We start from the raw sequence: 24,665 nt of genomic DNA on the forward strand, positions 1-24,665 counted from the left end.
TGAGAGGAAGCTGAGATAACCCCAGGTTTTGGGCAGACCTTCTTGCATATTCTTCAAAACAGCATCTCGAACTCCATCAAACCAAGTTTTATACTCTAAATCTGGTTTATGGTAAAGAAAAAGTTAAAGCAGGGTGCCTTTTTGAATGGTAAAGTGGCTGAATAAAAAGTGTGTGGAAAAATTTCCCCTGGCCACAATGATAACTTTCAGGGTAGGTCTTTTCGCTCCAGTTTTGCTCTCAATCTAGCAATTTTCAGTATGTAACAACAAACTCCATAAAATTCTTTTTGGTCTCTAGAAAGATATATTTTTTCCAGTCTACCTGCTGTAAGCTGAACCTGCTTTCAGCAGAGTCCAATGATGTTCAAAGTCCCCTGCAACCGAAATTACTCCGTGATTCATATCTGTGGACCACAGAGTGACACACTTTGCTCGCTCCATGCTCCTTCTCCCAATTATCTTTTCTCTTCCCCACCACCACCATTGCAAAAGCATCTCTCCAGTAGACAGACTGTGGGCACTTGCTTTCAAGGAAGGAAAAATGCTGACCTGACCAGAAGTGTCCATAGGCAGATAGCAGGACAAGGTAGAGCCCTCCTTCCTGTGGCGGAGCTGCAGCCTTCCACAGAACAGGAAGCACAGTAATACGCAGCAACCCCCATGACCCTGTGTGCCGTGGGATCAGAATAATCTTTGCTGGTTTTGGCCATCTCATGTGTCAGTTATCTAACTGAGATCCTTTCACAGTCGATGGAAGGTGATTCTCTCCTCTAGAGGGTTATGCTCTCCATATGAGGATGTGCATATAAGGTTAATAGGACTGTCCTATAGAAATGCTTGTGTCAGTCCATGGCCTGTAGTTGGGAATTTAGTCTAAAAGCTCCATTTATAAGTGACTATAGCTAGTAGAGCTGAATCCATACCTAAGTCCTTATGCAGTTACGTTGTATGTGTTGCATGCTTACGTGATCTTATATTCTGGAGGTTGAGATAATTCACTGAATATTTTGATTCTATTAAAATCAGAATATGGTACCAGCAACATTCAATTGATTTTATAGTAACTTGTTCTGTAAGTACCATACAGCAGTGTCAGAAGTCAATCAAAATGTATTTGCAAAAGGATTGGCTATTACTGCTGAATTCTGGAGTGTCGAGACTATAACCTTTGTCTGCAATGCACTTGCTTTGCTAGCAAAAATGAGGTTTTATGTTTATCATTTTTGCAGACAAAGAGATATGGAAAAAAACCCAAAATATATTCCTCTTTGCTGATTGTATGAAATGCGATTGCCAGCTAAGGAACTGAATTCCAGATTTTTTAATAGTAATTTCTGGTAATAATGTATAAAACAGAAAGTGGTATCGTTTTCAGATACCAAGTTGGATCGTGTGGCTTACAAACACAATCTTGTGTTGTCTGGAAAACTCAGCCGATTTTTTTAAAAAATGAAATATATTTGTCAGTATAGATTCTAATGCTAACAGTAATTGATATGAAAACTATTTCCGGTGGAAGAAAAAAGGTAGAAGGGTTCATTAAAATATTTGTTTGACTTTTGTTTTTTTTTTTTTTGTTAGGTTGCAGAACTGCTCCAGCAGATTTAGTTTTTATCTTAGATGGCTCTTACAGTGTTGGCCCAGAAAACTTCGAAATAATCAAAAGCTGGCTTGTCAATATTACAAGAAATTTTGACATAGGGCCAAAATTTATTCAAGTTGGAGTTGTCCAGTACAGCGATTACCCTGTACTTGAAATACCTCTTGGAACTCATGAATCCACTGAGAATCTCATCAGGGAAATGGAGTCCATACACTACTTGGGGGGAAATACAAGAACAGGAAGAGCTATTCAGTTTGCCTTTGACCATCTTTTTGCAAAATCTTCAAGATTTTTAACAAAAATAGCAGTTGTTCTCACTGATGGAAAGTCTCAAGATGAAGTCAAAGATGTAGCAGCAGAAGCAAGAAAAAATAAAATCACTTTGTTTGCTATTGGTGTTGGCTCAGAAATTGAGGAGGATGAACTTAAAGCTATTGCCAACAAGCCTTCATCAACTTATGTATTTTATGTTGAAGATTATATTGCAATATCAAGAATTAAAGAAGTTATAAAGCAGAAACTCTGTGAAGGTAAGTAATTAATTATAAAATATTTCAGGTGTGCAAAATGTAGTTCAGTACCCAATTTCTTTATTTCAGAAGCAGAATGCACGAATAATGTAACCTAAGGCATCAGATAATCTTCACTCCGATCTTCTTTCATTTTCATCTTCTTTGTGGAAATCACTCCCAAAATGTTATTTTCTCTGTTAAACAAAGAGGTATATTTGGGAAAAGTATGATGCTTTAACACAATGTGTGTTTAATTTCTGTATGTACTATTTTTCTGTAAGCCCCAATTTTTGTGTGTTGGTGAAGTTTAGAAACCCTAAAATAGCTGAGCAATTCTCATGGCGCTGAGAATTTAGGGTTTGCTTTATCCTTTTCCTAGGTGTGGCTGCTACTCATCCACAATCTAGCATTTCTTCATGACAGTTGAGAGGACAGCCTGTCATGACAAACAGGAGTTCTTCCGCTACTATGTGTTGAAAATCACAGAAGAAAGACTCTTGGCAAAAGTGCCTGGAATTGTGACAATCTTGTTACAATCTTTTTTAGAAGGATTTTATAGAAGAGTTAGCCAAGACCAACATTGTAAAATGACTTTTTATCTTTACAGTGCTAGCAGCAGTACTGCATTGAGTTTTCCGATAACTTTGTAATGCAATGGCTTTCCCATATATATACAAAAGATAGCAAAATGCTTCTAAAACGTATTACTCAAAAGGACTGTATTATACAGTGAATGTTTTTCAGTGCTATTTTGTACATGTTTTATTATCAGGAATTGATGTAAGTCCTATTTCAGTTGTACCATATTTCTGCCCTTAGTAAGAATGAAAAATAATTTTCATTTGCACTCACTTTGACTATGGACTCCATTGAAATAATATGGTGATACTTATGTTGAAGATAATGGTGTGTATTTCTTGATACACTTATGAAAATCATAATAAATCCTGATGTAGTAAGGTGATCAGTCCAAAAATTAAATCAGCTAAGTGCAGCTAAATTCTTTAATAAAACTTCACACAGGGAGAAATTTCCCCAAATAAATACAATGTTTTCTTTAAATACAGTTTAGAAGTGACATCATATTTCATCAAGATGGATTTTCTGCTTTCAGAATTAACTAGTATCCTTTAAAATTCAACTGTGACATTTGACATGACTTTTATAGCAGTAATCTGCAAATGTTGCCTATGTATACAAAAGTGTACTTACTGCTTTATTTTAGTGACCCTTTGGTTCCACTCTCTTACGATGCACTCTTCTCTTGTGTTAGTGTTGAGATGCCTCTCTCAAAGAGCAATCAGACCCAGTTGGCAGCTTTATTTCTAGCCACAATGTCTTTAGCAGGTGAAGTGAAAGGCTAGTAAACTGGAAATTTTAGATCTGAGTGGTGGATTAATTTATACATATTGTTAAGATTCATTGACTGCAGGGGAGGAAGTTCCATGAGGGCAAAGCAGTAATGATTTGGCTGTGGTCAACCATGTGAAATTGCCTGAAAATTTTGCAGTTCTCTCTTGGCTGTCTTAGTTTTAATGTCTAGAAGAAAGCTATCCTGTCTTTATGGATATAAACTATATAACATTTTAAACTATGTTATTATATGAACATAGATATAAAAGCATAGGGACAGTATTTCTTTTCTGGAAGAAGTAGGCGGAGGTTTGGTGGTTCGTGTAGCAAGTAGTGCTATTACAGCCTTGCAGATGGAGGGCTCTCATGTGCCGTTTGGCAACTCTAGTGTTTGTTTCAGAGTATGGCAAGGTGAAAAAACCTGCTGAGCCTGTCATCCAGAAAGAACAATGTGTCTAAAAGAATCTGCAAATATTTAAGGAATATTTAATATTTATTCTGGAAGCTGAACGTTCCTGTAGTATTCGTTTTCTCTAGCAAAAATACAGAGAAGATTGTGTGTCAGGAATGCATTTAAAAACAATACTCAACGCAGACCTCAAAGTATGTCTGGAGGATGCTGAGAAAAGTTCCTTTGTGCTAGATAATGACATTTAAAATCAAAAAGCTATTTCATGCTTCAGGACAGAAAAAAAAGCCCATCTGAAAACTATATTAAAAAACTGAAAGGGAACGAGTTTTCGGTATGGGCTAGAGGGCGAGAGAGTTTCTGTGACTGGTACTATGGGCTGGAAACACAACGCCATTTCCCATGGAAGACAGTTCTTAATTTTGCCACTGACTTCTGCATCCTGTATAATGGCTTAGTTAGTTATCAAAATAGTCCTGCAAGAAGATGATCCAGAAGGCCCAAAAAAGAACTACCTTACTGGGAATGTCTTTATGTAATTCTGTGATGTGCCATTGGAAATAAAAAATATTTTCTTAATACATAATTTTATGCATGCTTAATTTGTATTATATTGGTTTGGCATGGTTACTTTGGCATTGATCCAGAATAATGGCCCTCTCACATAAAGTAATACTATTTCTTTTGATTTTACACCAAATTTCTAATACTGTAACTGGTCAGAGATTCTTGCATTCATTTTCTTGTCAGTGTATATGACTACTTGTAATCTGTATTAATGGCATTATGACCATTATTCAGCCTTGAAATAAATGAGTTTAGAAATGTTTCCATGATAAAAAAACAGTGAAGAAACCTGAAAAAAAATTATTACTCTTACTTAATATCATAAGTATGTTGACTTAAATTCTTCATCTGTGTTTTGAGATGAGTGAGAAGGAAAGCTGTGTTGGACTTTATATTTCCTTTTTTGGTGGTTTTTTTTGGGGTGAGCATTCAGAAGGTAGACATTTTTGTTTCCAAAATGTACACAGAGAGTTTTTGCAATTCTTTCTTGTAGAACCAGATGGATAACTTTTAATACATTTTAAATTTGGGAGTCAGGTGACATTTTGCTGTGGCGAGGAAAAGAAAACTAAGAAGAATGTATGTTTCTTCTTGCTGCTGCTCCAAGTACCTGTGGCATGTCCCTTTAGGATGCATTGCCCTTTTCCACCATAGACAGTTTGTGCATGCACTTAACTGAATTTTCTTAGAGTTTTTATATCCTACCTCCCTCACCAGAACAGGGTAGCTTCTGACCCCTTGGGTTAGTTAGAAAGACCAGCTGTGCAGCATTGCTCATATTATAAAGAGAAGCCAGTCTATATGTTTGAACTGGTAATTCCCTGGCACTGAAACACGAGTTTTCCAACCCCAAACTCTCCATCTCTTCTTTGAAAGGTATTGCTAACCTCTTCCTTTTCTATGAACTGATGCTTTTCTGAAGAAACAATGGGAAATGAATGATGAAAATATATTTATTGTAAATAATTTACCATAATTTTAATAACTAAAAAATTGTTTGCTCTCTTTTCATTGATTTATTACTCTACTACAATGTTGGCTTTAGCGTTAAATTTCACTCTACTATCTCTTTTTCTTTTCTTTTTTTTTTTTTTTTTGAGACAATTTAGGTCCACTGCCTAGTATTGGTTTTGTGTAAAGAGCATTAAACAGAGATAGCATTCAGCTAACTTTAGTTTCCACAGAAAATATATCACACAATATTTGTCCAGTGAGAATAGGTTCAAACAGATTTCAGTGTAACACAAAATAGATCGGAGTCCATTTTGAGCAAAAGAAGATGAAAAAATTGTAGATAATTCTACTTTGTCCATTTTCAACCCGATTTTCTAGTTGGGAGGGATGCTGGATTAATCCAAATTGTTAAGGCACTTTGGAAATTAACTTCTATAATTTTGTAGCATTTCGAAACCATATCATTTTAGAAATTAAATTAAATATTTTATTATTCAGATATTGTAATACCTTTTAACTACAGTTAGTGACAATTCAAAATAGTTTGTGAATGTAATTGCAGTAAAATACATCTCCGTATTCTTGCTTCATGTCTGAGGATTCTGCGTGTCACTTCTCTTGTTATACTTAGCTGCCTGTTCTCAATTCTATTATTTCTTGAAAGGCAGCTTCAAAAAATTAGGAAGGTGAGAAGTTACTTTTTGAAAGTTTTAAGTCATATTTTGAACTATGCTTGCATTTATTACTTTGCAGAATCTGTTTGTCCAACAAGAATTCCAGTGGCAGCTCGAGATGAGAAAGGATTTGACATTCTTGTAGGATTAGGTGTGAAGAAAAAGGTCAAAAAGAGAATTCAAATACCAACCACCAATGCAAAAGCTTATGAAGTAACCTCACGTGTTGACCTGTCGGAATTGACAAGGTATTTAAATTTATAAATACACTTGTAAGTTTAGTAAGATTATTTTGTTTGCTTAAAGTGAGAGAGACTTATTTAAGATTTATATTAAGATTTTAAGATTTGTATGATTTATGAATGTTCAAGTACAGTCCTTATTTTCCCCTCTTTCCCCTTATTTAGGAATGTGTTTCCAGAAGGTCTGCCTCCATCCTATGTGTTTGTTTCCACTCAAAGATTTAAAGTAAAAAAGACATGGGATTTGTGGAGAATTCTAAGTCTGGATAAGAGACCACAGATAGCAGTCACTATTAATGGAGAAGAGAAAACATTATCATTCACTACAACAAGTTTAATAAATGGCACACAAGTTATTACTTTTGCTGTACCTCGTGTAAAGGTAAGGAATAAGTCATCATCACGCTGGAATACTCATTTAAGTACACATTATTCCTTTGTCCTTTGTGTTTTTTTTAAGAATTCATGATATTATTTTTGCCCACTTAGGCATTTAAAAATAGATGGGGGGGGGGTACTTTACCCATGTTTCCAGAGGGCCACAGTGATCATTGCTGTAAATGCTTTGCAGGTGCTTTCTACTCAGTAGTTTCTGGCAGGTAATTGTGAAGATCACAGAGGCATTTTTTCACACAGATCTTGACTTAATATGTGCTGGAAAGTATTTTCTGCCTTTGATATGGAGACTGGAAAATTTGAATGAAAACAGTTCATTTTTAGAGAGAGTTTTTGTTAAGTGTCTAAATTCCTTGAAAATACATAATGAAAGAAGTTACTTTCTTCTCCAGAACAGTAAATAGCAGCTTAGAAATTGAGAGTTCAGTTTGGATTTGTCTAGTTCTCTGTTGAATAAAAATTCCTTTCAGCTACTTATTTTTCTCATTGAAGGCATTCCCCTCTTTGTGCAAACCGTTTTTATTTTCTTCTAGTGTAACCTGAAGGTTTCCTTTCAATCTTTCTTCAGTAATTTCCAGTGAAGTATTCAGCTCTTCTAAGAGAGATTGTCTCGGTTGCAGGCGAGACAGATGGAAGGAGGCTGAATGCCTCTACTTTTGCAGTTGGGGCAGTATAGGAGTATGCAGCCCAGAGATTCCCATACCTACTGCAGTATTATTTAAGTGAACAAAGAGGGATGCTTCAGCAGACAAAGAGTGGGAAAGATTTATTGCTGGAGCACTTAATGGCCAAGTGGGTTCAACTTTTCTGGGAAGTGGTGGCCTGCATTCAAAACCTTACTCCAAATCAGGCTGAAGGTATTTGAAATATAAATCCTCAGAGAAGGAAGGACTCCTATCTGAAAGAAGGTCTTAACTACTAAGCTTTTGCTAGAAAGAGGTTTTTCATTCTTCTGTTATTGGATAGAGAATTTTTCTTTTTCTTTCCAAATTTCCTCTGCACTTTTATATTTATTTGAAGGTGAAATAATATTTTTTTTCTTTTTAAAAAGGCAGCTAGAAAATTCAGTTTCAAGTAAATCTGAAAATTTGTATTTAATTGTTTCTGGTAGCTATAGTGGCGAATCAGTCTTATTCCTGCAGTCCCAGATATCCATGAACTTCACTTTGAAAAGAAGACTTTTGCTTTTTTTTACTTTTGTGTTTCTCATGCTTGTATTGCTATTATGGACTACAAGGGTTTATGACCTTTTTAGATCTGTATGTCTCTAAACACACTATAAATGCTACTGCTTTTAATTAATTTTTTCATTTAATTAACCTTAACGATTTAATTTAGTATGGGATTTAGCTGTATAAAAGATAAGCATCTAGTCTAGTCTAGGCTAAAGAGCTGAATTTTTTTTGAAATTAATGGGTAGGCTCAAGAAGAAGGTATTTCTTCCCATGTTGAATTTAATTTCTAAGGTAGGTGAGATCAATACTTCTTTAAAGGTATCTCTCATTTTCTATTACTAGTAGCACTATGCCATTTGTTGAAACTAAATCTTAAGCTTTAGAAACCTGAGGTTTTGTGAGATGATGAATGTAATATTTGCTTTATTCATTGCAATAGTGTGACTATTTCTGCCAGTATCATGTTGTCTTTAAGATTTTTTTTTTGTAAGAGAATAAGTAGAAGGACTTTTCAAGTATCTATTTCTTTTCACCTTGATTTAATATCTGAAGTGTTTGAGACATACCACTGCTAAAAAAAAGGCCTCTGGCTTCATGTTTTCAACAAATACAGGTTTGAGCATGTTGCAGATCATAGACTGAAAAAAATCTGTGTGAGTTATGAAATAATTCTGAAATAGGCATTAATTATTACCAGATACCATGTTCTTAATTCTAATATTGCTTGGCAAATACTTTTTTACCTATACAGTTCACAATTTTCTGTATGACAGAATCTGGGACCTGGATCATCTCAGCCATTAACAGCAGTTTAAATGTTGAAATTAGTCTTATTGTTATTTAAATTGAAGACAATTTATTTTAAACAATTATATTTTCTTCCATTTTCTTAGACATTGTTTGATGAAGGCTGGCATCAAATTCGTCTCTTAGTAACTGAAGACTTTGTAACTTTGTATATAGATGACCAAGAAATTGAAACGAAGCCATTACATCCTGTTTTAGGTATTTACATCAGTGGCCTAACCCAAATAGGAAAGTATTCTGGAAAGGAGGAAACTGTACAGGTAAGCATATGCTGATACTGCAGGATAACATTGCATTGGTGCTTTCTGTTTTCTTGAACTTAATCTTTTAATTTACACTACCCTAACATTTAATATTTGTAGGTTTTTAATTTTTAATATGTGTAAAGTTTTGTAATAATTGAGGGAACATAAGTATTCAGGAGGACACAGCACAACTGATATATCCTGTGTGATGGATGCTTAATTGGTGTCACTGATTTCAAGGGGCATTCATTTTTGCTGAAACACAAATCTGATGCAATGTGGTCACCCAAATCTGGGAAACTGTCTCAAAGCAGGGGTTTTCCTACGTGCTGGAGACTTGCATATGATTTCCTTTCCTTCCATCTGTGTATCGGTTATGGGGGTAAAAGAGGGAGAGAACAAAATGTTTCTTTCTAATCACTAGCTGTCATGAAAAGTGCAAGGTGTATCAACTCTGTTTCTGTTGTACTGCAAATATTTCATAGTCAAGACTGCCACAGTTTGATTCTTCTGTGCTGGAACCCCCCCACTTGAGAACCCTGTGCCAAGGTTCTCTGTTCTGAGGAATGTTAAAGTCCTGCATTCAGCTCTTTGCAGACACCAAAAAGCTGGTTATAACTCAGGCTGTACAGGTAAAGGCTGAGTAGACCAGTGGTGAAGACTATTATGTTGACTGTTCCAGATGTTGGCTGAATAGATTATTTCCTTATCTTTATAGCAATGTGGTAATGACATTACTAATTAAACTGATAGTAATGGCAACAATACTGAGAAATACTGAATGACATAAGTAGACATTCTTTTTAGTTATTTTGAAAGCTATATTTTTTTTGTACTCTAATTTCACTATTCTTACTGCTCCTACTAAAATACATTAATGTGTTTTGCATCATCTTTGCTAACTCTCTTCGGTTGTCTTTACTTAGTTACTCCTGAATTCTATTTATAGCCAGGCTTCAGTTCTATTACCGTATTCTAAAAGTGTACATGGAAACTTGGATGAGGCAGTGTGTGTGTGACTCAGCATTTCTGGTTGCAACATGGTCTGTATACTGAAGTGCCCCTTTGCAAAATCTACTGAATGTTTCCCACAGATTTCTGATAGTATTTCAAGCACTTACTGCAATGAAACTAGAGATTGCAGAATTGTAATCGTCTCATGCATTTTCTCTGTGCAGGATTATCCTATTTTTATAGTTTTGTGCATTCTAGGATTAGAGGGTTGCTTGCTTATTGTTGTTGTGCCTTGTTTTTTCTCTTAAGTCACTGCAGAAATGGGACATTTATAGGTTCCCAGTAATTCAGTTTCTGAGTTAAACCATGTTAGTAGCAAGACATGTTGTCTAAAATAGAGATGAAAACATTTAAGGAATGTCAGATTGTACAAGATTCTATTCTGATAGTGGACTAGAACAAAAGTAGAAAATCTGCCACAGGTTGCAATTTTATATTTCCAGATGATTTCTGTAATCTAAGAAAAGTGTTGCCTTTCTCCACTTAGTCAGATGGTGATGCATTCTGCAAAGCACTGAGTCAAACTTTGCCAGGACATTTCTCTTTAAACTATGATTATAGAGAAATATTTTGATGAAATTGCATACTGCCTTTCAGTGAAAAGGTATTGTGAAATCCTTAAAAGAAATCAGTTGGAGCTGGATACAAAGTATGATACAAGAATCTTCTTCAGAGATTCTTTGGTGAATTTTCATTATCTTTTTGTGCTCTGATTCAGATGTTTTCTGGTGATATTTTGCAAGGGTTCTTGAATTAATTAGGATCTTGCTGACTGAAGTGCTTTCCAGTATAGTGATGATAAATTCTGTACACACATAATTGTGAATTGTAGACATTTTGAATTTGAAAGCTTGTATTACTAGGCATAGTATTGACTATATATAGTCCAACTAGTCCACTAGTCCAACTTATAGTCTGTGATTTCAAATAAGTGTTACAGGCCTTTTTTCTCTTTGCAGTCATGATAGTTTATGCTAGAAAAACTGACTTCAGTGGTCTTATTTTTATAGAGTATCACAACAGAGCAGAATGGCACAAACTTTTGCTTACCTGGTGCCAGTGTTTTCATTGGTTGCTTCTTAAAGCTTTATGTTATACAGCTAAACTCTAAACCAAATTATTTCAAGTGTTGGGGATGCCTTCTAATGCTTCACCAAAACTTACAAATCTTACATCTAGTAGCGACAGGCCAGTGTAGAAACTTCTTTGCAGGAAGTTTACTTTGTTAAGGTAAAAAGGAAAAGGTTGGTTTTGCCTGTGCGGTTGTAACTTGTTTCCCAATGATAATGGCAGCCAGTGTAATTTGTGCTGTGCATGTTTTGATTTGTTGTCAAGGATTAAGGGTGGTGATTTCTTTTATTTTAGAAAAGAAAACCTTGGATTCTTTAAATTGAATTAGTTGCACATATTAATCATCATGATTAGCCTGACTAAAAATATTTCTACATCTAGAATTGGTTGTTAACCATCGTGGACACACAGAGCTTCCAGTTTCTCTCACTTTTTAATGTTTTGTTCATTTTTTTTTGAACTTGTGGATGATGCAATTTAAGAAGTGTATAGTTAAAATTAACAATGTCAGGCTAATAACACTTTCTCTAAAAAAAGTATTTTATGTTTTGAATTGTAGTTTGATATACAAAAACTGCGAATCTACTGTGACCCGGAGCAAAATAATCGAGAAACAGTCTGTGAGATCCCAGGATTTGTGAGTATGATAGATGAACTTTTGAGGACTACTTGGCATTTTTTACAAATGACTGTTTAAAGCTGACTTAACTCTTAAAATAAGTTAATGGTACATTGATTCAGCTAGTGCAAACAAGTGCTGTTATCTGTACAGTATCAAGTTACAAGAACTTGTCTGTTATCAGCCTTACTTTTGCACTAACATATTTTGAAAGTTGGCTTTAGTTTAGATATTTGATGGTGGAAATTTGACAGCGGTCTAGAAGAATCTCAGGATCTTCTGTTACAATTTAATGAAACTACTAGGTTACAATTGTGTAAAATACTTTAAATATTACTTTTTAACTTATCTGATACACTTCTTGCTACATGTCAGGTCATTTAATCTCTGGAATTTTTATTCATAACCCTATATTTTAAAATTGCCTTTTCCTATCAGATATAGCTATATCGATGTCTGTGTTAAATGCCCTGTTAACTGAAATGTTGCTAAGTTTTCATTAAGTATATTACGGATAAGACAAAAATATAATCCCGTTCAGGATTTTATGATTTAGGAAGCTTATGGGGATCCTTTGACCCTCTCTTTGCCCTCTTACTTACAGTTAATTATGCAATGAAATGTAAATCACATGCAAACAGATTTGGAAACAATTCATGACACACAGCTGGAGCCAGATTTTAAAAGCATTCAGCTCCCATCTCAAAATATAAGCAAGAGATTGTTTTATACATACAGTTTCCTTCAAAATATCCTCCTTTGGTGTCTGAAACAAACTGAGCTAAAGATAATCAGACAACAGCGTCTTTACTATGTGAAGCCATATTCTTCATGTTGTGATTTGCTTTAGTGTTAGGACCATTTTGCCAGTTTGATAATAGAACCTGTGAATTTTCAACATCCAGATATTTTATTTTTTATCAGACTTGCACAGAGGCCCAGCTAGTCTGTTTTTCTGCTGTTTATTTGGGGCCAACGTGTTCATTACAGACAGCACCCTTATTAGGCTTTTTCAGAACTCACAGCTTTCATTTAAGCAATGAGTAGGTGGCTGGATTGTTAGCTGTTCTGAAATCTAACTGTGTGTGTCAAGAACTAATGGGGTCAGGAACACCTTTTTAAAGTTAGCTTTAAAGCCTGAAGTAAATGTAGTATTTGGCTATTTAACTGCAGCACGTACCTTTTTGCTTTTTACAAATTGGAAGGAGGATATGAAAAGTAAACAAATGAAAAAAAAATTGCTTAAAGAAAGCAAGCACTAAAAAGTCCATCGTATCTTGTGTTGTCTGCAATTTGGCAAGAAGTCCTAGCAAAAAGATTGCTTTTTGCTAGTTTAGTTTCACTTGCTGTTATAAATTAAATTTGGATGTTACACATGTGATTCTGGACTCTGTCAGAAAATAAAAACGTTGGATGATCTCCAAGTAGGAATATGTGATTTGTGGTTGTATTGTGTCAAGAGTGTGGTTGTGTCAGAGCTCCTGCACTAAGCAGGTGCTATATGTACTAATTACAGCCTGAATTAGTCCCCTTTCCTGAGATAATTATCTGCATGGTAATTTTAAGCTCCCTCTATGGTCCATAGAGAAGGACAACCTCCTCTAGAGGTTGCCTAAGATGGAAATTCAATACAGAGGAAGCTGCCTCTCTCCACAGACTGTGTACAAAGTCTGTGGTGACTCTGTATGTTAGAAAACTTGTACATGGTGCTTAGCTAATGGCGGCTACTAAACCATTAAGACAGACAATTTCACCGTTAGTATGCTGAAATATTTGGGGATGGATTGTTCTGTGGTGTTGCAGATACTGGAAAACTCAAGTGAATTGACAGCAGAGTCTAATGCAGTCATACAGGAAAGTGAGAAAAGCCAGCCTTCCCTCTGTGCTGCTGTATGTTTTCCCAGATGCTGGATTCAGGCGGGGATCAGAGATTTTAGAAATATTTTGGTACATTCTCTGACATGAATGAGTAAGCAGAGAATTTTTTTTTATGAGAAGTACTCCTGGCAAAAGGTTTGACACAAATCTAAGCATTAGTGTGTAAATATTTAGATTGTTCAGTATTAATTCTAGTTTTGTCATTGCCTTTTAAAAATTGCTACTGCTAGCTGCTGTTGAAAGACCTTTAAAGAAATGAACAAAAAATTCATCTTCATCGATAGCAGCTGCACATAAGTCTGAGAAAAAATAAAAGTTTTTCATTACAGTTCCTTGACAGTTACAGCCCTAAATTTATGATTGGTTTTTGTGAAACATTTACAAATGAATGGATTTTGCTTATTACAAATATTGCTGTATTCTTAAATTGTGTTTCATCTTGTTTCAGAATGGAGAGGTAGGCTCAATCCTAAACTGCTCAAACTCAGTTTAAGGTAGTATTTGACTTTATATACATTTCTTATTACTCTAGGGAGTATACACTTTGTTTTGAAAAGTGGACAGAGGTTTGCTAAGTGTAAAAGTGCTGGATTTCCATTAATTGAACTCTAGTCAATAGACGAATTAAAAATCAGTTTTCTGAAAAACCCGTATTTATTGGAATAAAAGGCCTGATTCCGCCACCCACCCCCACCCCCACCCCCCGTTTCAATTCAATTACTATTATTTGCAGGGTTGGCTGCTGTTGCAAAGTGGATGGGGATATGCACAGTCACGTGCCTGTTACCTGCGTCATGCTAATGGGAGCTCCCTAAGGAGGAGCTTGTTTGAAGGCTTAATACGATAGCTTCCCTAACCATCCTTGTAACTCCACTTGGTACCATTGCAAAGGAAATGTGGATTTGTGTTTTGATCAGTCATTTGACCCTGAGAAAGAATTACATTCGGAGAACATTGTAAAAAGTCTGCATTATTTTAGGAAATATGTATAAAATGTTATAGAAAGTGTTTTAGATAATAAATACAAATTCTGCTTTTTTGTATCTTGGATTCTTAAGTTTTGGCCTTTTCCATAGCTCTAAGAAATTGCTGGGTTTTCATATGTTCTCAATGGTGAGAAGTAAATGCCTCTGAAAAAACCCAAATATCTCTAGAGGGTGATGTGGACTGCCAAGATTTAGTATTTACAGCTCTTTGTATAGAGAGCACAGGTTGGAAGATGACACCTGATGGTTTTCCAGGATGGGCACCCTGGGGGTCAGGACTAGTGACTTGTAGGAGTCGGTGGTAGCAGCCATGCCCCATCTTTCCTCAAGTAGCTTCGTAGTTGGGACACATGCCCAGGAGGTAGGAGGCTTGGGCTTTATGTTCTTTTCAGGCTTGCTACACGTGATAGCATGCCCATGAGTTGTGGTTATTATACTAAACATAATATTTATTACATTCTTTTCACAAACTTCAATTAAATAGTTATATTTGATAATTGATCACACTTCAAATAGTGAATATCATTTAGTTTTTAAGAAGAGTTTTGCATATTGCCAGATTTGAAATTATTTAAAATGATATTAAAATTATTTTAAATTATCAAACTATATGACAAAATATTTGTGGAAAAGCAAATAGTTTCATGTATCAGCCCAGTATTGGTATTTAATTTTTTATTTATTTTTCTTCTGGGTAAAATGATGAACTCATGCATGCAAAGTAGCTGGAGGGCAATATTCAGGTAAGCAGAAGTTCCAGCTCAACAAGAGTGTGAAATCCAGGACCTATGCAATCTAAGGAAAATCCGATTCATATAATGCTATGAGATGTTTGTTGAATGCTTTTGGCATGTGCATTGATGGCTGGTTTTACTCTTGGTAGTGCATGAATGGTCCTAGTGATGTTGGCTCAACACCTGCCCCCTGCATTTGCCCACCAGGAAAGCAAGGACCTCCAGGCCCCAAAGTAAGTTTCCATTCTGTCTTATTGAGTGTGTACGACTTCCTTTTTTCATTTTTCTTTTTTTTGCAGATCTTATGTTGTCCAGTCATAGTCAAGCAGATTAAAAAAGTAGGAGACAAGTTTTCCTAGTTCTGGTTTCTGATGCATTAATACAGTGATAGGATCTTCAAGGCCAGATTTTGGTGCCACAACTCCTAATGACACTAAAATAGCTTTTATTTTTTTGAGAAAAATGCTCATGGATATAAAACTATGTTTCCTTGCTACTCTTCAGCAAATGATCTCGCACTGTTAATTTTTTGAGAGTGAATTGCTTTGATAATGGAAGTCTTTTAATGGAGAATTTTTTATTTTTTTTTGTTAAAGAATGGACAAGATGCTTACGGGGAGAGTTCCACCTTAGCTGTTCCGATGGCCTCCACCCAGTGTTGGTGAAAGATTAATATGAGAAGCAGACTTGAGTCTCAGATGTCTAAATATGGCAGACTCAAATCCCTAATGTTTTGCCGTAGTACCTTTCTCAGTAATTGTGCTGAGCAGTGCTTCTAGTTACTAGCTTGCCTTATAAGGGTAGACAAGAAAAGCCCAAACCTTTTGTCTTTCTTTAAGCAGATGATTAAAAAAACTCTACTGTCATCATATAAGGGGTTAACAGCCTGCTGCAGCTACCTCAAGTCAAAGGGCATTTTTGCTACTATGGTAAAGGTTTCTAATCAGGGAATTGGAATCCACAAGTAGGAGATCATTATTATTTCATGTAATAGAATTTTTCTGGTTTTTTACTTTTTTTTTTTCTCTTTAGCATATTAGGAAAAAAAAAAAGAGAAGAAAGTATTTATAATTTGTAAAAATGGAAAGCCATATCCTGTAAAGTATGAAAGAGTATGAAATGTCAGAATTAGGGTGACTTACAGGATTTTATTTAGATCCTGGCTTCATGTGCAGTCTTTCCATTATATTGCAGTATAATATTTGTTTGGGGGTAATTGAATAATACAGGTAACAAGATGATGCCTAACACAAAAGATTGCAGAAAGAGTGAAAAGGAAGCCAAGTTAAGATTGTATAGGTTATCTTAGTTATGGTATTACTTAATTTTTGAATATTTGGCTTCGGAACCATATAAATTTAAATGTAATTTGTGTGTTTATGATATTAATGGAGTACAATAAAATTAATTAAATTAAACCAATTTAAAAATAGAGGTAACATGTTTTAGCCTTTTCAAGTTAAAGGTGTAAAATTTCATTGTTTAGATAGCATATTTGAAAACAAATTTATTTTTACTCAGATCTCAAACCTGGACTTCTTAATTTGGACAATAATAATTCTGGATAAACCTATTATTAATTTAGCAAATTATAACAGTTATGCTTTTCTAGAGATATTATCCTATATCTTTTCCCATTTAGTTCAGCATCACATTTCTATGGTTGATATATGAAAAGATGTTTTTTTAAAGTCACATTGAAAGCTATTTTCCTATTTCCCTCCTAATGTCCTCCCAGTTTATTAACAATTCTGCAGTTGTAACTGACCCACAGGTCTGTTGATGGTTCAGGCTGAAGAAAGTGGTACCTGCTTAAAGGTCTTGTAAAAGTAAAACGATTTTATAGATCAAGTCTTACAGGATTTTGCTGGGCTCAAATCAAATCCAGTAGTAAGGATATATTGATTAGGAAGTTAATTTCCTGCTTTCTTACCATAAACATGAAGCCCAGGGAACCAATTTTCCCTTCAATGTTATAGTTGTAACAGAAATTGTCAGAATAATTGCAAAGGCCTTATAAGAAGAAATCTAAAATAATATCTTCTTTAAACAGCAGTAAGTGTGTGGAGAGGAGTTTAGTATTTAGTAGGTTTTAATCCTGGCTCCTGCCTTTTTGGTGCTTTTGTTTTAAGAAGGAGACTCAGCCAAAGCAGGTGAGAGTTTTCTTCAGAGTAGTACTACTAGGTTAAGAAGGTTTTCATAAAGGTTTTTATTCATCTATTTGATGAAAAGAAAGGTTTGTTTTGTTTTTTTTTTGTTTTTTTTTTTTTTTTCTGTGATTAAGGTATTGAAAAGCTTGAAAGCTTTTGAGATGATGGGTTAAACTTGTGCTGTAACTGAGTGTGGGCTCACTTCTCCAAGTTCTGCACAAGAAGTTGGGGAGAATTTTCCTGGGGAGGGAGTTACAAGATAATTTCTTTTTTGTTATAGGAATTATTCCTCAATAGCAGGTAGCTGGGCTTGCAGCCACTGTTTCACGGAATGTATTTAGGCTTAAGGTTGCTCTGTGCTAATATTAAAATGCTCTTTCATATCTTTTGTGTGTTAACATGTTGCTTCTCTATAGGGTGACCCTGGGCAGCCTGGGAATCATGGTTATCCTGGTCAGCCTGGTCCAGATGGTAAGCCTGTGAGTACTGAAAACTTAGTCATATATTGTAAATGCAAAACTAACAGGAGAAAAAACACATACTACTGAGATCAGATTTTCAAATTTAGATGATTTTGTCTCCATTCTTTGAAAATGTGAATGTCACTTTAAGTGCTATCTGAATGTTCATATATGTTAATCATAGTATTTTTGTTTCAAGCTAAAATATTGTATATATGATAGCATGAGTTAGGCACTATTATATGTATATAATAATAATAAGCAGGCTATGACTGCTCCTGTTGGTCTTTGCATCAGTTTGCATCAGTTACCACCTTCTGACCTTCAGTCTTTACTGCTTAAGAACTTTTTGCATTAGAAAGCACTTTAGGGAGCTAAAATTCTGTCTATTTTGTTTTAGGGATTGCTTCTCATGTTTAAGCTCAGTTAATTTAATTTCTTTTTAGGATGCCTCAAGTAGTCCACCAAATAGTAGATATGCATATATAGTTCTAGAAAATACATATACATATACACAGATATACAAGTAGATATGTGTATAGAATGTTAAATATACAAATATTGTGCAGTCCTAATCATTACATCATAAAAAATACCTGCATTTTTCTCTTACTCTACATTTTACTTTTTAATCTGGCATTTCATTAGTATGGATGGTAAAGACTGAAAGAAAGTATATTAATAATATACATCCCTAAAATAAAAATGACGGGTTTGGCAATGTCTTGTCTGGCCTTCATGGTTAACATTTTTTATTGTAATGAAAGCAAATAAATATATAAAAATAGTTTAAGGTTTCATTGAAAAAATATATTACAAATTTGAATGTAATTAGAAGCTTCTAAGATATTGACGGCCAAGCTTATCTGTTGAGCAAGGTTTTGTTAACAGCCTGCAGTCTCTGTATCACCAAAGTGGTGGTGTTCCTGTGCCTCTTGTGTTAAGAGAGAGCAGGCCAAAAGCTGGGAGACTCGACCACCCATGTTTCCTTTCTAAGAACGTGGCCTCTGATGTTTCTTACTATTCACTAGAAGCTGTTTTATTTATATTTAAAAATAAAATAAGAAAAAAAAAGTTAAAAGGCAGCTGGGAGCATTACAAATAATCTGCTTCTGAAAAGAAGATTATTTCTCTGCTTGGATACCAAAAGCAGGAAAATAAAGTGCATGCACATACTGGAAATTAATTCATTGTAGTTTTTCATTCTTATTGTGAGGACTGAGTTTTATGGTTGAGTACCTAGGTTGTAGTGTTATTTTGAAGTCTCCGTGGTGAAGCAGAAGAGGAGGTAAGCATCATGTCTTGAAATCACAGGAAATACAATTAGGGAGGAGTCCCAAATACTATTGAGAATAAAAATATAAGAACGTGTCCCAAAACTTTTGAAAATACAGGTGGATGAGTGCAGAGAAGACAAAATGGTTTATGAAAGAAACATTGGATTATGGACTGTGGAACTAATAATATATGGGTTTGGTTAAGACTTAGAAGGATATTAAGTTATTTTGGACCACTTTGTTCCACACTTGACGTACTAGAGAGACTTAAGAGAAGGGCTGGACTGGACCTTTCAACTTCACCTTTTTAGTAATCTACTGTCCTATGGAAAGATTCATGAGGATATTGTGACTTATCAAAGGTCTTTCCCAAATCTGCTCTTGCTTATTAAGTTTAGTACCTCTAGAATCTTACTCCTACTGAAGAGACGCATCCTAGTAAGGATAGCTTTATAAAAACACCTAATGTTCAATTTTTGTTAATAATTTTTAATACTAGTAATACATTTCATTTCTATGTCAGCTAAAGATGGAAACAGTGAGATTGATACTTACTTGGAAGTTCGTGTGTTGTAACAGTAATAAATACTACCGGTTACGAAGAGAAAGCTCTGTGCTACACACATTACAAAATGTTGCTTAGTTGTGCGTTGGCCTTTTCGTAGGGATAGCATATGATTCATTTGTGTGCATCAACTGTGGTGATTCCTTTTGGAAGCAGATTTACTTTGATAGAAGAAAAATTGGCACTGAAAACAAGAAAAGCAATTGTTTCTAACAATTGAAAATGGCAGCTTTAAAATGTGGGACTTGGGATATTAAGACCTGGCCGTGGTAGCCCTGATGACCCAGCAGAGCACTGAGTACAGGAATTTTTCATTAGTTCCAAAAGCAAAGATCCTCATTTCTTTTGTGATATAAGAAAAAATTTTATCCTTTTGCTTTTGTCTTAAGCAGCTCTTGATAGCTATTATCTTTGGAGTTTTTTTGAACTAGGAATAGAGAAAACAATCTGAATGGAAATTCAGTGCTATAAAATAGATTTTGGTTCCAGACAATGGTGGAAATAAGAGTTTTAAAATAGGAATAGGTGGATTCTGAGCTAGGGAAGTGTGATCGAGTCAGAATAAGTTTTCAGTTAATTTTTGATGGTGCTTAAGCTTCTGAAGGGCAGGCCCGTTCTATACAAAGGTACACAAACTGTCTCAACCCGGAGTTGTCCATCACAGTTTGACCATGCCAATTGCTAGAAGTAGACTTGCAGTATGGATAAACATAGCAGAGCTGTCTTTAATCCAGATAACTCTGATATTTTGAAAAATAAAGTGATATTGTGTAAGCTTTAGAGAAGCCAGAATGGACTGGAAATTGGTAGGGAACTGTCAGTTTCCATTCTCTCTTTTAGAAAATAGATTAAGACACTATTTCTAAAGTGTCCAGTCAATTTCAACAGTATTGTTTTAGAAACAATTTGTTATGACTTTTTCATACTTTTATTAACAGATTTCTACTTCAGTGTTATGTATCTTTCCAGTACTGAAATTTGTAACAGTGTGAATCATGAAGGAAAAATAAATTGGTACTGTAGTCTTTCTGCAACTTCGTTCCTGAGACTTTGTTTCTGCAACAGTTTTTTCCTGAGAGTGAGTCATAACATACATAGATAGTAGATGGGCATTGTCTGAACACAAAAAAGATTAATAAAAGTATCTCAGACAATCCAAAAAGAATCGAAAAGCCTTGCTAAAGGAGAAATTTTACCATTTTGCTGAATTGAAGTTCATGTGTTCTTGGAAGTGCTTACAGTTAAATCCTATAGCTTTATTAACTGACTAATTTTTTTTAAATATCAGCTGTAGCTTTTTGCACTTGTTCTTTGTAAGGATATAATTGCAAACCTATTAGATCATCTGCAGCTCTGGCCAGTACATTATTGTTCCTTACAGTGGATTATTGAGTGCTTTCCAGGCTAGCTTTTAGCCACAAAAAATTGGAGACCCTTTACATACACTATGCATGAAACAGATTCCTGTCTCTGTCTTTTTCTTTTCATTTTATTTATTTATTTGCTAACAAAACTTGCATATTTTCTGTGCTGTCAGTGGTTTTCCTTATTTGAGATAACTTTGCTCATATGAATCTTTTAGCTGTATACCGTGGGGAACTCTGAAAAGCAAGCTCTTAATTCAAGCAGCACAATAGGCTTACAGGTAGTTGTGCAGTCAGTGTTTAATCAAATGGATTTTGCATGAAAAGCTTTTCCTGGAAAGTCAGTCTTTTCTGTTCCCAAACACATTTTTATGTTCTTCTCTAAAGTTATTCCAATTTGCCTATCTGGTATTCATTTTCTTTGAACAGTACAACTGATCAACAAAATGTTTCTTCCTCTGAGAAAGGTTTTAGGCATGCATTTATATTAATATGTGTAACTGATTTTTAAAGTAAAACATTGAAGAAAGTTTAGTTTATTAGTTGTGGGCTAGCTGGACTGTTGTAATACGCAAAGTTATTTTTATTGCAGAAAAATTCAAAACAATTCCCATGAATATCTTCAGTATTACTCAAAAATAATTGTTAATCTGGTGTTGCCCAGTAAAATTGTTTGCTGTAATATTTGGGGAAGGGAATATAAACATGACTCATTTTCAATCATTCCTTTGTTGTTTTTTTTAAAAAACAGCTTTCTTTATAGGTTCTTTGTTTTTTCCCTTTAATTGACACCTCTGTTTATTTTCCATACTCTGCTACATACAGAAAGAAGCAAGTGAAGTAACTGAAGAAAAGCACAAAAGAAGCATAATAATAAAGAAAAATAAAAAAACCCAACATTTTTTTCAATAAAAAATGTCATTTGGGACCTGAAAAGATTTAATTGTCTTGTCAGGAGAAATAGCACTGGTAAATAAGTACAAGGGTAAAAATAGTATTTGAATCTCAACTGGAACTCATTTTATTGGGCATTAGTCATCAGAACGAAGCAGCTGGAGTGGTTCCTGGCCCTGAGAATGCTCATTGGCCTGACTGTGCAATCACAAAGCCATTTTTTATTCCAGAGGACATTTTACACATACTGGGGAAAAACTCAAATTCAGAGGAAAAATAAATGAACGGACTCCGTGTGGTGATCACTTGTGGCTAACAGAGGTGTTAAGTTATTGGTCTGCTGAAAGAAATTTAAAAATACAATTATTTGTCAATTTTGAACCTTGAACCACACAGCTGGAAAATTTGGACAATTTTCCAGTATTCCATCTAGTTTCATTCATGGAAGTTTGGAACCATTTGCCTTGTCTTTACAGTGTCCACAAGAAATAAGCAGTTTAAAAATAATCTGATGGGACTGTCTCTATTGATATACCCAGATACAGAGTTCATAAGGTATCAAAAACCTCACATAATAAGTAATTTCTGATCATTCCAATATTTACTTAAAAAAACCAACCCTACAGAATGTTATTACAGCTGTAATATTACCTAGAGTATAATAATAATTTGTGACCGACTTAAGGCTGAATCTTTTATGATGAACTTCGTATAATGGCAATGGCCAGCTATTTCAACAGTACTTTTGGAATAAAAATGGATAATAGTTTCATGTATACATAGGATTACCTGTGCTATCGGGTGGTTTGCCTGGGGGCTTAAGTTCATATGAACTTTGCAGATAATTTTCTCAGGAAACTTTCAAAGACATAGTTCATAATTCAGCTGTAAAATGCTGCTCTCAATTCCAGAAAAAAACACTGTGACCTTGTTATTCTTAGAGGAAGTATGTTTGCTCCGTTCTGACTAATGGAGTCATGTAATAGCTTCAGTGAGACCTCCTACTTTGATATCAGGGCGATGCCTGATGCTGACTTGTGTTGAATACAGCTGAACATTTTAGACAGAAGACCATATGACTATCTTCAGCAGTGGCTAAGGGCAGATGATAAGGACGACCATCTAACCAGAAAGCAGGAAGTTGTACTCCCTTGGTACATCATCCTGTATCCCAGAAGTCTGAGGTTCTGGAACTTTTAAAGCTGGATTCATGACCTTGTATTTAATAATCTTGATGGATATTTTTTTTTCCCCTCTGTGGTATTTGAGCCCAGAACATCATGCTCTGTTAAAATATATTGCTAGGGGCTCTGAGCTATGAAAGCCTTGGAAGATGATGGAGTAGCCAGTGGAAGGAAGTGTTAAAAAAATGGAGAAAGGCTTAAACAAGCCAAACAAAACAAAGCAAAAAAAAGGCAACAGACCAGGCAACAAAAACTCTTTTCTGTACTTCTCCCATAATAATGCTCATGTGATTACAAATCTTTGATCAGGGGTCATCCCCAAGTCTATGTTGGAGGGTAAAAGCTGCATTTAGTTACCTTTGTGATCTAATGCTGTATCTGCCCTTCATTTTCATGTTTTCGTATGTGTAGACGCAGGGGCTTCACTGCAGACAGTTTGGTAGCCTGCAGAAACAGATGTCATGAAAAGTCCTTCTGCAGGGCCTTGCTATTTAACAGAGGGAGGAGAGAGGAGATTACACTTGTTCTAGCTCTGGAGTTACCACTGCTCAAGAAAGTTCCAGAGAAAGGTGTAAGGCACAGGCTATACACAAACCTGCTGGAGAGGACATGTCCAAAGGGGCAGGAAAAAGAAAAGCAGGGGGAGATGAGTACATGCATAGTGAGGTGTTAGAGAAGGTTAGGTGGGAGTGGGATGGGAAAAAAAGCATCTTAAGAAAAGGAGGAAGAAGGACCTGAGGCAAAAACATTAGGTGATAAACAACTTCTCAGAGAAAGACTAAACCACTGAATTCAAAAACCTCAAGTACTTTCTAACATTTCTGTTACCTTGCAGGTTTTTAGTTACTGATACTGACGGTGAGGGAGGTCGTAGCATTACTGCGAATTTGAGTGTTGGTGTGGATACATGTCTGAATAGCTATGAGAATTTCTGTCCTTTAAGATGTAATATATTTTATGAAAAGGTTTTGAAAACTTCTCTTGTAATGCTTTAGATGTTTGTGCTTTAGGTGTACTAAAGATTCTTGCAAGAGACTTCCACAAGAGGTCTGCAGACCTCTCTGTCAGGAGGTTTTCTTAACACCAAGTCAAATTCTTATTTTGCAGTTGAATTCCATTATGGTTAGCTACATCACTCTAAATAGTTCTGTTTACTTAGTGTTTACAGTCCTTAAATATCTTTAGACCATTACTGTTGATACTTGCGTATTTCTCAGCCAAATTGAGCTTGTTTACTTCTCCCTTGTCTTTCCGAAGTAGTCCTGTTGTCGTGCTTTTGACATTTATGTTGTTCAGTCACTCCAAAAGTTTTTCAATGAGGAAGCATGCACTGCAGTTGTCATTGCCTTATCAGTATGTACTTTTATTTACTTTTATTTTTATTTTATGTTTGTCTGATGTGATACACCTATGAATGCTGTCTGAACTTTTGTCCTTTAGGCATGCAAGTGCATTGAAGATATACTTCTGAGGTTTACTCTGCTATTGCATCTAAAAGTTCTTTGGAATTAATGCTTGTCATAAGTCCTTC

General features: G+C 35.1%; 1 protein-coding gene across 5 annotated transcripts in view; it reads left to right on the forward strand.

The window, feature by feature from the left end:
* The window catches only part of COL21A1 (collagen type XXI alpha 1 chain), a 190,004-nt gene that overhangs the window by 74,273 nt on the left and 91,066 nt on the right, over nucleotides 1-24,665 (forward strand). For all 5 annotated transcript variants that reach the window (XM_080389895.1, XM_080389898.1, XM_080389896.1 and 2 more), the window contains 7 exons: nucleotides 1,582-2,133; nucleotides 6,152-6,320; nucleotides 6,480-6,696; nucleotides 8,779-8,952; nucleotides 11,582-11,659; nucleotides 15,389-15,472; nucleotides 17,806-17,868. In XM_080389895.1, the coding sequence (XP_080246021.1) occupies nucleotides 1,582-2,133; nucleotides 6,152-6,320; nucleotides 6,480-6,696; nucleotides 8,779-8,952; nucleotides 11,582-11,659; nucleotides 15,389-15,472; nucleotides 17,806-17,868 (1,337 nt within the window). The remainder of the gene's footprint in view (nucleotides 1-1,581; nucleotides 2,134-6,151; nucleotides 6,321-6,479; nucleotides 6,697-8,778; nucleotides 8,953-11,581; nucleotides 11,660-15,388; nucleotides 15,473-17,805; nucleotides 17,869-24,665) is intronic.

The sequence above is a fragment of the Falco punctatus genome, assembly GCF_963210335.1.
Source record: "Falco punctatus genome assembly, chromosome: 5".
In the NCBI taxonomy this organism is placed as follows: Eukaryota; Metazoa; Chordata; class Aves; order Falconiformes; family Falconidae; genus Falco; species Falco punctatus.